The sequence below is a fragment of the Oncorhynchus mykiss genome, chromosome 30 (assembly GCF_013265735.2).
Source record: "Oncorhynchus mykiss isolate Arlee chromosome 30, USDA_OmykA_1.1, whole genome shotgun sequence".
NCBI classification, from domain to species: Eukaryota; Metazoa; Chordata; class Actinopteri; order Salmoniformes; family Salmonidae; genus Oncorhynchus; species Oncorhynchus mykiss.
In genome coordinates this window covers 18184711-18199412 of record NC_050570.1, presented here as the reverse complement: position 1 = coordinate 18199412, position 14702 = coordinate 18184711, and the positions used below count along the sequence as shown (strand labels likewise).

Here is a 14702-nt window from a genome sequence, read left to right as displayed (position 1 = left end):
CGGTAAAATAAATTATTCGAGAAATTGTGGTGGAAACGACATTATGCTCAAATATTGATAGCCTATAGGCCTAATAACCATCATATCGTAGTACATTTTAGGTGACGCGATGACGTATGGTCTTCCCACTATGACTCGCGAAAGCATGCCGTTTAGAAGGCTGCAGCTGAAATAAATTATGAACTTTATAGGGTGGTGAAAGTGCACTGTGATGAGTTTAATGCTCAATTCCAATAAATATGGGGGATCTAATTCTGGTGACATGATCAATGCTTAATTGGCTCCAGTTTGAGAAATAAAAATGATCCCGCTCTTATCCATAATATCATAATGTAGTCTATACCAGCACTGTAGCTGCGAGCTGTTGGCTAGAGCTCACTGCCAAGACCAGACTGGGCACATTTGCTATATAATGCAACAGTTTGAGACAAAACCATTGGCAGAGTTGAAAACGCATGGAAACCCATTTAAAATGGATCGAACACTTTTTTTTGCAATTTTCGCCTAAAATGCCATACCAAAATCTAACTGCCTGTAGCTCAAGACCTGAAGCAAGGATATGCATATTCTTCATACCATTTGAAAGGAAACACTTGGAAGTTTGTGGAAATGTGAAAGTAATGTAGGAGAATATAACACATTAGATCTGGTAAAAGATAATATAAAGGAAAAAACATGCGTTTTCTATTTTTATTTTTTTCATCATCTTTGAAATGCAAGAGAAAGGCCATTATTACACGTAGGACTCTAGGCGCCATTTTGATTTTGGCCACTAGATGGCAGCAGTGTGTGTACAAAGTTTTAGATTGATCCAATGAACCATTGCATTACTATTCAAAATGTTGTATAATGTGCCGAATTCATCAATTGATACTTTTTCAAGTACTTTTTCAAGTTCAAGTATAATACAACATTTAAGTTTACACACTCCCAGGAATGTCATAAATTATGGATAATTAGCTTCCCTACAGAAAAGACACCAACCTTCACACATCTAGATGGGGTGAGGGGGGCCAGACACAGCAGGGATTCAAACAGTAGAACCCAGTTCCTACATTTGAATATAAAAATATATTTGATCAAACAAGACTATTCTACAAGACTTTAACCCGTAGAGGTTAAAGGAAAACTCCACACAAAAACTCTCGTAATATTAATTTCATTTTTCCATTGTTGATATGGTCTCAAAATGTTTTGCATCTCAGCAATGAAGTTTTCAAGATATGTAACTTTCAAAATACAGAAATACAGCCTCTATGATGCATTTTGAATCATATGATCATAACAGCTGTATTCTGTATTTTGAAAGTTAGCAGATAAGTTTTGGGGTGGAATTTTCCTTTAACTTATATTTTTTTATTTGGTATATGGGAATTTAACAGCAAAAATTAATTTTTGTGCACTACGTCATCATGCACAACCTTTTATTCACAACAAGTCAATGGAAATGATGGAAACATCTCGTGGGAAAATGCACATATTGTTGTTATGCGGATTTTAGAATAATTGCATGAAAATCTGTTCCCAATTGGATGGAAACCTCCTGTAGCTACTGACAGCAACAATAAAGGAAAGCAGAGCAGAACTCATCCTTGCGCTCTGCACCAGCCCCCGTCAGTCTTGCTGGTGGTAAAGCAGTTCGTTTCTCAGAGTAGTCTACAGTGCACTCAGTGGATAGCAGCTGACTATTGGGGAGTTGCCTGTTACTGACTGACTGTGTACATGTGCCATAAAACTTATGGGGATATTTTAGGGCATTTCCATAGATCAGTGTCTACTGGGATTTTTGGGGGAAATCCATGGCACTCTCCATTAATGGTGACATATTGATAAAAAATACATTTTTATATATTTTATATGTTATATGATTAGTCTAAAGTGATCAGTCACAGAATTCAAAGCAAGTAATTATTTACTAAATATAATTCTAAACATTGTAATAAGATTATCGTTACAAATTCAGGGGTAGCCCCAATCAGGACTCGAACATGGGTCCAGTAACTGTGTAGCCAACACCTTAACTGTGACACCATGAGGTCGTATACTCTTGACTAGCTCGCTAGGTGTTAGGTTAAGGTTGCTACAACATGACATGACATCCATGACAACCAAACTCCATCCACTCGAGCCAGTAGGCTACAGACCTCAGCAGGCATCGCATGCAGCGTTTTCTTGTCCTGAGCCAATACCTCATTCTTGAAAAGCATTTGCATAGTTTACCATGCAGAGCCGGACCCTTAATTCAGTATGCAGTATTTAACAACATGCTATCCTCCCAAACTGTCAACCCCTTCTGTACCCGCTGTTGAAAGAGCAAAAAACACCAGGGATGCTGACTCACACATGACTGGGGTTGACCGGTTGACACTGGGTAGTAAAAATAAAATTGGGTTTAAATGTGCCATAAGTTGTGGGCATTATTCAAAGCTCTAAAAAAGTGTGTGTGGGTGTACTGGACTCAGTATGTGGAAACATTAAAACTCTATGAGTTACAAAAGCAAAGGGAGTTTTATAAGTCCTGCTGGGACTGTAGAATTAACATCACCAAGCAACAGTAGGACTCAGAGGAACTGGGATAACTTGTGTTTTTGTTTCTTCATCAGCACTAGACCTGGGGCTAGATGTTCTAGCCTGGTTTGACTGACTTCTAGCCTCTCTTATAACACAGCAGCTCTTAAAAGAAACTGCAGTAAATACGTAGACACGCATCAGTAGCATCAGTAGATTATATGATATTACAGCATATAAAGGATATATATAGAACAGATTAAACATATATTACTTGAATTACTTTGCAAGTGGCCTTATTTTGACTTGCCAGGTCACAATGAAACTTGATTGGATAAAAACAATATTCAAAGTACTGTACAGATGCCAATGAAAACCTCAGTGTGTTATAACATAAACAAATTCAGAACATATAACAGAAAAACAAAGAACAGGGTTCAGACGTCATAAGAAATTATATTACCACATACAATCAACATCAATAGTTTTCTGCCCCCTGCTGGGGGAATGGGGACACTGGGGCTTTATTTGAAATGGTGTTCTCTCCTCTGAGATTCTGAAAAATAAAGAGAATAACTTAGAGCATGTTTTATTGGTTAGACAAATAATATAGCATAAACGTGCAATACAGAGTAATCAATCAAACACAAATGCTTCACTAAATTAGTCCTACTCTGTGTATTTTTATGTGAACTTCCAGAGATCTTCAATGAGATCATTGTCTACAGATATGTACAATAGAAATCTGTGTTTTTCCATTTTTTAGGGCACAGTCCAATTTTGCCATCGGGTATATAAAAGTATGCAATTGTGGATCCTTGTGAAGTCCCTACCCTAAACCCTAACCCCTACCTGCATGACCCCTCTGACCCTCATGCAGTGACTGACTTGGTGGCTCATCACAACAGTGAACTATCCTCCCACCTGGATGTTCTTTTCCCCCTTAAAAGGAGGGTGGTCTCCTTCAACATCCCAGCGCCATGGTACAATCCTGAGTTGCGTGCCATGAAAGCCACAGGATGACAACTAGAACGGCTCTACAAACGGAACAGGGCTCATTGTTCATAAGGAGGCCTACAAAGACCACATTCACAACTGCAAGGACTCACTTGCCACGACCTAATCTGCCTATTTCTCCAACATCATAAGGAATGAACAAGGAAACCCAAGGAAACCCAAGAGAGCTCTTCTCAAACATCAACAAACTTCACCATCGACCTTTATGTCAGTTTTCTGGCCTCTTTTCAAAACAAAGTTGAGGCTATCTATCCAACAGCTGCAACAGTCTCACCCTTTCTTAATGGTACGGGACACCCAAGTGCACACACACACATTTCATTTTATACTACAACAATTACAGGGTAGCTTACTCTGTTGATACTGACAAACAGATCAATAAAAACCATGTTGTCTGATCCATATAATCGGCCTACGAAAAGTGGCGACACGAATACAATATGACGTCCATCTAACCTGAAGGAGGAAATGATTGTCCAAAAATAAACAAAAGTGGCACTGACCCAATGATAAAGACAGTGAATATGCACACTCACAGGTGATATGGCCGATGTTCTCCGCTGGTGCCAATAAGATAGGCTACTGTTTGCTCAATTAACTTAATCATTTTGATAACTAAAAGACAAATTGGAGTCTTTTCAATGTCATCTTTTTACAGTAATAGCCATTTGCTTTTAAAACAGTTTTTCCATTATTGTATTTTTAAATATTGTGATATGCCTGGCTGGATCTCTGCTTTTCACTGACAGTCATAACTCAACAATCATCTATTTGGTATTTGCAGCATGAGCTGCACAAATTGCGGGCCCTTCAGACTGTAGGTTATGTGATTTAAAACAATCCACATCTTTTTTTTTATGAAGCTAATGATCCCCTGTGGCCAAATCATCATATTTTCTGGTGTAGTAGCCTATTTTTAAGGATTTGATTTATTTCTGTTTTCAGTGCATTCGGAAAGTATTCAGACCTCATTACTTTTTCCACATATTGTTACATTCCAACCTTATTGGAGGTAGGTAGCCTAGTGGTTAGAGCATTGGGCCAGTTACCGAAAGGTTGCTAGATCAAATCCCTGAGCTGACAAGGTAAAAATCTGTCGCTCTGCCCCTGAGCAAGGCAGTTAACCCACTGTTCCTAGGCTGTCATTGTAAATAAGAATTTGTTCATAACTGACTTGCCTAGTTAAATAAAAGTAAAAAATATATATTTATAACATTGATTAAATAGTTTTTCCCCTCATCAATCTACACACAATACCCCATAATGACAAAGCAAAAACAGGGTTTTAGAAATTGTAGCAAATGTAAATATAAAAAAGTATTCAGACCCTTTAGTAAGTACTTTGTTGAACTACCTTTGGCAGTGATTACAGCCTCAAGTCTTCTTGGGTAGGACGCTACATGCTTGGCACACCTGTATTTGAGGAGTTTCTCCCATTCTTCTCTGCAGATCCTCTCAAGCTCTGTCAGGTTGGATGTGGATTTTTCAGAATGCTGTTCATTGACTACAGCTCAGCAATCAACACCATAGTACCCTCCACGCTCATCATTAAGCTCGGGCCCTGCGTCTGAATCCTGGACTTCCTGACAGGCCACACCCAGGTGGAGAAGGTAGGAAACAACAACTCCACTTCGCTGATTCTCAACACAGGGGCCCCACAAGGGTGCTTGCTCAGCCCCCTCTTGTACTCCCTGTTCACCCATGACTGCGTGGCCATGCACTCCTCCAACTCAATCACCAAGTTTGCAGACGACACAACAGTAGTAGGCCTGATCAATAATGACGAGACAGCCTACAGAGAGGAGGTGAGGGCCCTGGGAGTGTGGTGCCAGGAAAATAACCTCTCACTCAACGTCGACAAAACAATAGGAGCTGATTGTGGACTTCAGGAAACAACAGAGGGAGCAAGCCCCCAACCACATGGATGGGACCACCTGGAGCAGGTGGAAAGCTTCAAGTTCCTCTGTGTACACATCACTGATAATCTGAAATCGTCCACCCACACAGACAGTGTGGTGAAGAAGATGCAACAGCACCTCTTCAAACTCAGGAGGCCAATTTTGGGGGCTTGGCACCTAAAACCCTCACAAACCTTTACAGATGCACAATTGAGAGCTTCCTGTCGGGCTGTATCACCACCTGGTACGGCAACTGCCCAACGCTTCATCGGGGGCAAACTATCTGCCCTCCAGGACACCTACAGCACCCGATGTCACAGGAAGGCCAACAACCAACCGAGCCTCTGCATGTTCACTCCACTATCATCCAGAAGGCGAGGTCAGTACAGGTGCATCAAAACTGGGACCGAGAGACTGAAAAACAGCTTCTCAAGGCCATCAGACTTAAATAGCCATCACTAGGCGGCTTCCACCCGGTTACGTAACCCTGCACCTTAGAGGCTGCTGCCCTATATACATAGACTTGAAATCACTGGCCACTTTAATAATGGAACACCATTTTAACATATATACTATATTCTATTCTACTGTATTTAGTCTATGCCACTCCGACATTGCTCATCGTAATATTTGTATATTTCTTAGATTATTTAACTTTTAGGTTGTGTGTATTGGTAGATATTACTGCACTGTTGAATTTCGTTACACCCGCAATAACATCAGCTAAAGATGTGTATGTGACAATTAAATCTCAAGATTGAACCCAACATGGGGGGACTGTCATGACGTTGGCCTGTGGGTGAGGTTTATGACCCCACCCCATAAATACCTTTCTCCCTTTCCTCTCTCTTGACTCTACAGAAGGACTCTTGAAAAGCCTTTGTTAAACATACACAGTTCCTTGCAAAAGTATTCGGCCCCCTTGAACTTTGCGACCTTTTGCCACATTTCAGGCTTCAAACATAAAGATATAAAACTGTATTTTTTTGTGAAGAATCAACAACAAGTGGGACACAATCATGAAGTGGAACGACATTTATTGGATATTTCAAACTTTTTTAACTTATTTAGGTATTTAGTAAATAAATAATTAAATCAAATTTAGTATTTTCAACTTGTTAGCCAGGGTTCGTGAAGATGACCAAGAATTTATCACTTTCAGATGAGACTAAAAAGGTGACGATTAATAATTGACTGCTATTGACGTAAAAGATTACCAGGTCTTTAAGAGTTTATTCGGAAGATAACAGCTCTATTAATATTATTTCGTGGTGCCCCGATTTTCTAGTTAATTGTCTACCTGATTAGCTTAATCAGGTAATATTAATTACAGAGAAATAATTTTCTGGAATAGCATGTCATATCACTTAATCTGGCATAGCCAAAGACACGAGACCTGTCATCATGTTGAGTGTTCTCCATGGTTAGCCTGTCATCATGTTTAGTGTTCTCCATGGTTAGCCTGTCATCATGTTGAGTGTTCTCCATGGTTAGCCTGTCTTCATGTTTAGTGTTCTCCATGGTTAGCCTGTCATCATGTTTAGTATTCTCCATGGTTAGTCTGTCATCATGTTTAGTATTCTCCATGGTTAGCCTGTCATCATGATTAGTGTTCTCCATGGTCAGTCTGTCATCATGTTTAGTATTCTCCATGGTTAGTCTGTCATCATGTTTAGTAATCTCCATGTTTAGTATTCTCCGTGGTTAGTCTGTCATCATGTTTAGTATTCTCCATGGTTAGTCTGTCATCATGTTTATTAATCTCCATGTTTAGTATTCTCCATGGTTAGTTTGTCATCATGTTTAGTATTCTCCATGGTTAGTCTGTCATCATGTTTAGTATTCTCCATGGTTAGTCTGTCATCATGTTTACTAATCTCCATGTTTAGTATTCTCCATGGTTAGTCTGTCATCATGTTTAGTGTTCTCCATGGTTAGCCTGTCATCATTTTTAGTAATCTCCATGGTTAGTCTGTCATCATGTTTGGTGTTCTCCATGGTTCATCTGTCATTATGTTTAGTATTCTCCATGGTTAGTCTGTCATCATGTTTAGTGTTCTCCATGGTTAGTCTGTCATCATGTTTAGTGTTCTCCATGGTTAGTCTGTCATCATGTTTAGTGTTCTCCATGGTTAGTCTGTCATCATGTTTAGTGTTCTCCATGGTTAGTCTGTCATCATGTATAGTGTTCTCCATGGCTAGTCTGTCATCATGTTTAGTATTCTCCATGGTTAGTCTGTCATCATGTTTAGTGTTCTCCATGGTTAGTGTTCTCCATGGTTAGTCTGTAATCATGTTTAGTGTTCTCCATGGTTAGTCTGTCATCATGGTTAGTGTTCTCCATGGTTAGTCTGTCATCATGTTTAGTGTTCTCCATGGTTAGTCTGTCATCATGGTTAGTATTCTCCATGGTTAGTCTGTCATCATGGTTAGTGTTCTCCATGGTTAGTCTGTCATCATGTTTAGTGTTCTCCATGGTTAGTCTGTCATCATGTTTAGTGTTCTCCATGGTTAGTCTGCCATCATGTTTAGTGTTCTCCATGGTTAGCTTGTCATCATGTTTAGTGTTCTCCATGGTTAGTCTGTCATCATGTTTCGTGTTCTCCATGGTTAGTCTGTCATCATGTTTAGTGTTCTCCATGGTTAGTCTGTCATAATGTTTAGTGTTCTCCATGGTTAGTCTGTCATCATGGTTAGTGTTCTCCATGGTTAGTCTGCCATCATGTTTAGTGTTCTCCATGGTTAGCTTGTCATCATGTTTAGTGTTCTCCATGGTTAGTCTGTCATCATGTTTCGTGTTCTCCATGGTTAGTCTGTCATCATGTTTAGTGTTCTCCATGGTTAGTCTGTCATAATGTTTAGTGTTCTCCATGGTTAGTCTGTCATCATGGTTAGTGTTCTCCATGGTTAGTCTGTCATCATGTTTAGTGTTCTCCATGGTTAGTCTGTCATCATGTTTAGTGTTCTCCATGGTTAGTCTGTCATCATGGTTAGTGTTCTCCATGGTTAGTCTGTCATCATGTTTAGTGTTCTCCATGGTTAGTCTGTCATCATGTTTGGTGTTCTCCATGGTTAGTCTGTCATCATGTTTAGTGTTCTCCATGGTTAGTGTGTCATCATGTTTAGTGTTCTCCATGGTTAGCCTGTCATCATGTTTAGTGTTCTCCATGGTTAGTCTGTCATCATGGTTAGTGTTCTCCATGGTTAGCCTGTCATCATGTTTAGTGTTCTCCATGGTTAGTCTGTCATCATGGTTAGTGTTCTCCATGGTTAGTCTGTCATCATGTTTAGTGTTCTCCATGGTTAGTGTGTCATCATGTTTAGTGTTCTCCATGGTTAGCCTGTCATCATGTTTAGTGTTCTCCATGGTTAGTCTGTCATCATGGTTAGTGTTCTCCATGGTTAGTCTGTCATCATGTTTAGTGTTCTCCATGGTTAGTCTGTCATCATGTTTAGTATTCTCCATGGTTAGTCTGTCATCATGTTTAGTATTCTCCATGGTTAGTCTGTCATCATGTTTAGTATTCTCCATGGTTAGTCTGTCATCATGGTTAGTGTTCTCCATGGTTAGTCTGTCATCATGTTTAGTGTTCTCCATGGTTAGTCTGTCATCATGTTTCGTGTTCTCCATGGTTAGTCTGTCATCATGTTTAGTATTCTCCATGGTTAGTCTGTCATCGTGTTTAGTGTTCTCCATGGTTAGTCTGTCATCATGGTTAGTGTTCTCCATGGTTAGTCTGTCATCATGTTTAGTGTTCTCCATGGTTAGTCTGTCATCATGTTTAGTGTTCTCCATGGTTAGCCTGTCATCATGTTTAGTGTTCTCCATGGTTAGTCTGTCATCATGGTTAGTGTTCTCCATGGTTAGTCTGTCATCATGTTTAGTGTTCTCCATGGTTAGTCTGTCATCATGTTTAGTATTCTCCATGGTTAGTCTGTCATCATGTTTAGTATTCTCCATGGTTAGTCTGTCATCATGTTTAGTGTTCTCCATGGTTAGTCTGTCATCATGGTTAGTGTTCTCCATGGTTAGTCTGTCATCATGTTTAGTGTTCTCCATGGTTAGTCTGTCATCATGTTTAGTGTTCTCCATGGTTAGTCTGTCATCATGGTTAGTGTTCTCCATGGTTAGTCTGTCATCATGTTTAGTGTTCTCCATGGTTAGTCTGTCATCATGTTTGGTGTTCTCCATGGTTAGTCTGTCATCATGTTTAGTGTTCTCCATGGTTAGTGTGTCATCATGTTTAGTGTTCTCCATGGTTAGCCTGTCATCATGTTTAGTGTTCTCCATGGTTAGTCTGTCATCATGGTTAGTGTTCTCCATGGTTAGTCTGTCATCATGTTTAGTGTTCTCCATGGTTAGCTTGTCATCATGTTTAGTGTTCTCCATGGTTAGTCTGTCATCATGTTTCGTGTTCTCCATGGTTAGTCTGTCATCATGTTTAGTGTTCTCCATGGTTAGTCTGTCATAATGTTTAGTGTTCTCCATGGTTAGTCTGTCATCATGGTTAGTGTTCTCCATGGTTAGTCTGTCATCATGTTTAGTGTTCTCCATGGTTAGTCTGTCATCATGTTTAGTGTTCTCCATGGTTAGTCTGTCATCATGGTTAGTGTTCTCCATGGTTAGTCTGTCATCATGTTTAGTGTTCTCCATGGTTAGTCTGTCATCATGTTTGGTGTTCTCCATGGTTAGTCTGTCATCATGTTTAGTGTTCTCCATGGTTAGTGTGTCATCATGTTTAGTGTTCTCCATGGTTAGTCTGTCATAATGTTTAGTGTTCTCCATGGTTAGTCTGTCATCATGGTTAGTGTTCTCCATGGTTAGTCTGTCATCATGTTTAGTGTTCTCCATGGTTAGTCTGTCATCATGTTTAGTGTTCTCCATGGTTAGTCTGTCATCATGGTTAGTGTTCTCCATGGTTAGTCTGTCATCATGTTTAGTGTTCTCCATGGTTAGTCTGTCATCATGTTTGGTGTTCTCCATGGTTAGTCTGTCATCATGTTTAGTGTTCTCCATGGTTAGTGTGTCATCATGTTTAGTGTTCTCCATGGTTAGTCTGTCATCATGTTTAGTGTTCTCCATGGTTAGTCTGTCATCATGGTTAGTGTTCTCCATGGTTAGTCTGTCATCATGTTTAGTGTTCTCCATGGTTAGTCTGTCATCATGTTTAGTATTCTCCATGGTTAGTCTGTCATCATGTTTAGTATTCTCCATGGTTAGTCTGTCATCATGTTTAGTATTCTCCATGGTTAGTCTGTCATCATGGTTAGTGTTCTCCATGGTTAGTCTGTCATCATGTTTAGTGTTCTCCATGGTTAGTCTGTCATCATGTTTATTATTCTCCATGGTTAGCCTGTCATCATGTTTAGTGTTCTCCATGGTTAGTCTGTCATCATGGTTAGTGTTCTCCATGGTTAGTCTGTCATCATGTTTAGTGTTCTCCATGGTTAGTCTGTCATCATGTTTAGTATTCTCCATGGTTAGTCTGTCATCATGTTTAGTATTCTCCATGGTTAGTCTGTCATCATGTTTAGTATTCTCCATGGTTAGTCTGTCATCATGGTTAGTGTTCTCCATGGTTAGTCTGTCATCATGTTTAGTGTTCTCCATGGTTAGTCTGTCATCATGTTTCGTGTTCTCCATGGTTAGTCTGTCATCATGTTTAGTATTCTCCATGGTTAGTCTGTCATCGTGTTTAGTGTTCTCCATGGTTAGTCTGTCATCATGGTTAGTGTTCTCCATGGTTAGTCTGTCATCATGTTTAGTGTTCTCCATGGTTAGTCTGTCATCATGTTTAGTGTTCTCCATGGTTAGCCTGTCATCATGTTTAGTGTTCTCCATGGTTAGTCTGTCATCATGGTTAGTGTTCTCCATGGTTAGTCTGTCATCATGTTTAGTGTTCTCCATGGTTAGTCTGTCATCATGTTTAGTATTCTCCATGGTTAGTCTGTCATCATGTTTAGTATTCTCCATGGTTAGTCTGTCATCATGTTTAGTATTCTCCATGGTTAGTCTGTCATCATGGTTAGTGTTCTCCATGGTTAGTCTGTCATCATGTTTAGTGTTCTCCATGGTTAGTCTGTCATCATGTTTATTATTCTCCATGGTTAGCCTGTCATCATGTTTAGTGTTCTCCATGGTTAGTCTGTCATCATGTTTAGTATTCTCCATGGTTAGTCTGTCATCATGTTTAGTATTCTACATGGTTAGTCTGTCATCATGTTTAGTGTTCTCCATGGTTAGTCTGTCATCATGTTTAGTGTTCTCCATGGTTAGTCTGTCATCATGGTTAGTGTTCTCCATGGTTAGTCTGTCATCATGTTTAGTGTTCTCCATGGTTAGCCTGTCATCATGTTTAGTGTTCTCCATGGTTAGTCTGTCATCATGTTTAGTATTCTCCATGGTTAGTCTGTCATCATGTTTAGTGTTCTCCATGGTTAGCCTGTCATCATGTTTAGTGTTCTCCATGGTTAGTCTGTCATCATGTTTAGTATTCTCCATGGTTAGTCTGTCATCATGTTTAGTGTTCTCCATGGTTAGTCTGTCATCATGTTTAGTGTTCTCCATGGTTAGTCTGTCATCATGTTTAGTGTTCTCCATGGTTAGTCTGTCATCATGTTTAGTGTTCTCCATGGTTAGTCTGTCATCATGTTTAGTGTTCTCCATGGTTAGTCTGTCATCATGGTTAGTGTTCTCCATGGTTAGTCTGTCATCATGGTTAGTGTTCTCCATGGTTAGTCTGTCATCATGGTTAGTGTTCTCCATGGTTAGTCTGTCATCATGTTTAGTGTTCTCCATGGTTAGTCTGTCATCATGTTTAGTGTTCTCCATGGTTAGTCTGTCATCATGGTTAGTGTTCTCCATGGTTAGTCTGTCATCATGTTTAGTGTTCTCCATGGTTAGTCTGTCATCATGTTTCGTGTTCTCCATGGTTAGTCTGTCATCATGGTTAGTGTTCTCCATGGTTAGTCTGTCATCATGTTTAGTGTTCTCCATGGTTAGTCTGTCATCATGTTTAGTGTTCTCCATGGTTAGTCTGTCATCATGGTTAGTGTTCTCCATGGTTAGTCTGTCATCATGTTTAGTGTTCTCCATGGTTAGTCTGTCATCATGTTTGGTGTTCTCCATGGTTAGTCTGTCATCATGTTTAGTGTTCTCCATGGTTAGTGTGTCATCATGTTTAGTGTTCTCCATGGTTAGCCTGTCATCATGTTTAGTGTTCTCCATGGTTAGTCTGTCATCATGGTTAGTGTTCTCCATGGTTAGTCTGTCATCATGTTTAGTGTTCTCCATGGTTAGTCTGTCATCATGTTTCGTGTTCTCCATGGTTAGTCTGTCATCATGTTTAGTATTCTCCATGGTTAGTCTGTCATCGTGTTTAGTGTTCTCCATGGTTAGTCTGTCATCATGGTTAGTGTTCTCCATGGTTAGTCTGTCATCATGTTTAGTGTTCTCCATGGTTAGTCTGTCATCATGTTTAGTGTTCTCCATGGTTAGCCTGTCATCATGTTTAGTGTTCTCCATGGTTAGTCTGTCATCATGGTTAGTGTTCTCCATGGTTAGTCTGTCATCATGTTTAGTGTTCTCCATGGTTAGTCTGTCATCATGTTTAGTATTCTCCATGGTTAGTCTGTCATCATGTTTAGTATTCTCCATGGTTAGTCTGTCATCATGTTTAGTATTCTCCATGGTTAGTCTGTCATCATGGTTAGTGTTCTCCATGGTTAGTCTGTCATCATGTTTAGTGTTCTCCATGGTTAGTCTGTCATCATGTTTCGTGTTCTCCATGGTTAGTCTGTCATCATGTTTAGTATTCTCCATGGTTAGTCTGTCATCGTGTTTAGTGTTCTCCATGGTTAGTCTGTCATCATGGTTAGTGTTCTCCATGGTTAGTCTGTCATCATGTTTAGTGTTCTCCATGGTTAGTCTGTCATCATGTTTAGTGTTCTCCATGGTTAGCCTGTCATCATGTTTAGTGTTCTCCATGGTTAGTCTGTCATCATGGTTAGTGTTCTCCATGGTTAGTCTGTCATCATGTTTAGTGTTCTCCATGGTTAGTCTGTCATCATGTTTAGTATTCTCCATGGTTAGTCTGTCATCATGTTTAGTATTCTCCATGGTTAGTCTGTCATCATGTTTAGTATTCTCCATGGTTAGTCTGTCATCATGGTTAGTGTTCTCCATGGTTAGTCTGTCATCATGTTTAGTGTTCTCCATGGTTAGTCTGTCATCATGTTTATTATTCTCCATGGTTAGCCTGTCATCATGTTTAGTGTTCTCCATGGTTAGTCTGTCATCATGTTTAGTATTCTCCATGGTTAGTCTGTCATCATGTTTAGTATTCTACATGGTTAGTCTGTCATCATGTTTAGTGTTCTCCATGGTTAGTCTGTCATCATGTTTAGTGTTCTCCATGGTTAGTCTGTCATCATGGTTAGTGTTCTCCATGGTTAGTCTGTCATCATGTTTAGTGTTCTCCATGGTTAGCCTGTCATCATGTTTAGTGTTCTCCACGGTTAGTCTGTCATCATGTTTAGTATTCTCCATGGTTAGTCTGTCATCATGTTTAGTGTTCTCCATGGTTAGTCTGTCATCATGTTTAGTGTTCTCCATGGTTAGTCTGTCATCATGTTTAGTGTTCTCCATGGTTAGTCTGTCATCATGTTTAGTGTTCTCCATGGTTAGTCTGTCATCATGTTTAGTGTTCTCCATGGTTAGTCTGTCATCATGGTTAGTGTTCTCCATGGTTAGTCTGTCATCATGGTTAGTGTTCTCCATGGTTAGTCTGTCATCATGTTTAGTGTTCTCCATGGTTAGTCTGTCATCATGTTTAGTGTTCTCCATGGTTAGTCTGTCATCATGTTTAGTATTCTCCATGGTTAGTCTGTCATCATGTTTAGTGTTCTCCATGGTTAGTCTGTCATCATGTTTAGTGTTCTCCATGGTTAGTCTGTCATCATGTTTAGTGTTCTCCATGGTTAGTCTGTCATCATGTTTAGTGTTCTCCATGGTTAGTCTGTCATCATGTTTAGTGTTCTCCATGGTTAGTCTGTCATCATGTTTAGTGTTCTCCATGGTTAGTCTGTCATCATGTTTAGTATTCTCCATGGTTAGTCTGTCATCATGTTTAGTGTTCTCCATGGTTAGCCTGTCATCATGTTTAGTATTCTCCATGGTTAGTCTGTCATCATGTTTAGTGTTCTCCATGGTTAGTCTGTCATCATGTTTAGTATTCTCCATGGTTAGTCTGTCATCATGTTTAGTATTCTCCATGGTTG

At 39.7% G+C, this 14702-nt stretch overlaps 1 protein-coding gene across 1 annotated transcript in view; it reads right to left on the bottom strand.

Moving 5' to 3' along the window:
• Nucleotides 1-1423: 1423 nt before the first annotated feature.
• The window catches only part of LOC110522754 (interleukin-6 receptor subunit beta), a 34858-nt gene continuing 21579 nt past the window's right edge, over nucleotides 1424-14702 (bottom strand). Inside the window, exon 12 of the mRNA XM_021601226.2 lies at nucleotides 1424-3064. Coding sequence (XP_021456901.2) covers nucleotides 2968-3064 — 97 coding nt within the window. The 3' untranslated portion in view covers nucleotides 1424-2967. The remainder of the gene's footprint in view (nucleotides 3065-14702) is intronic.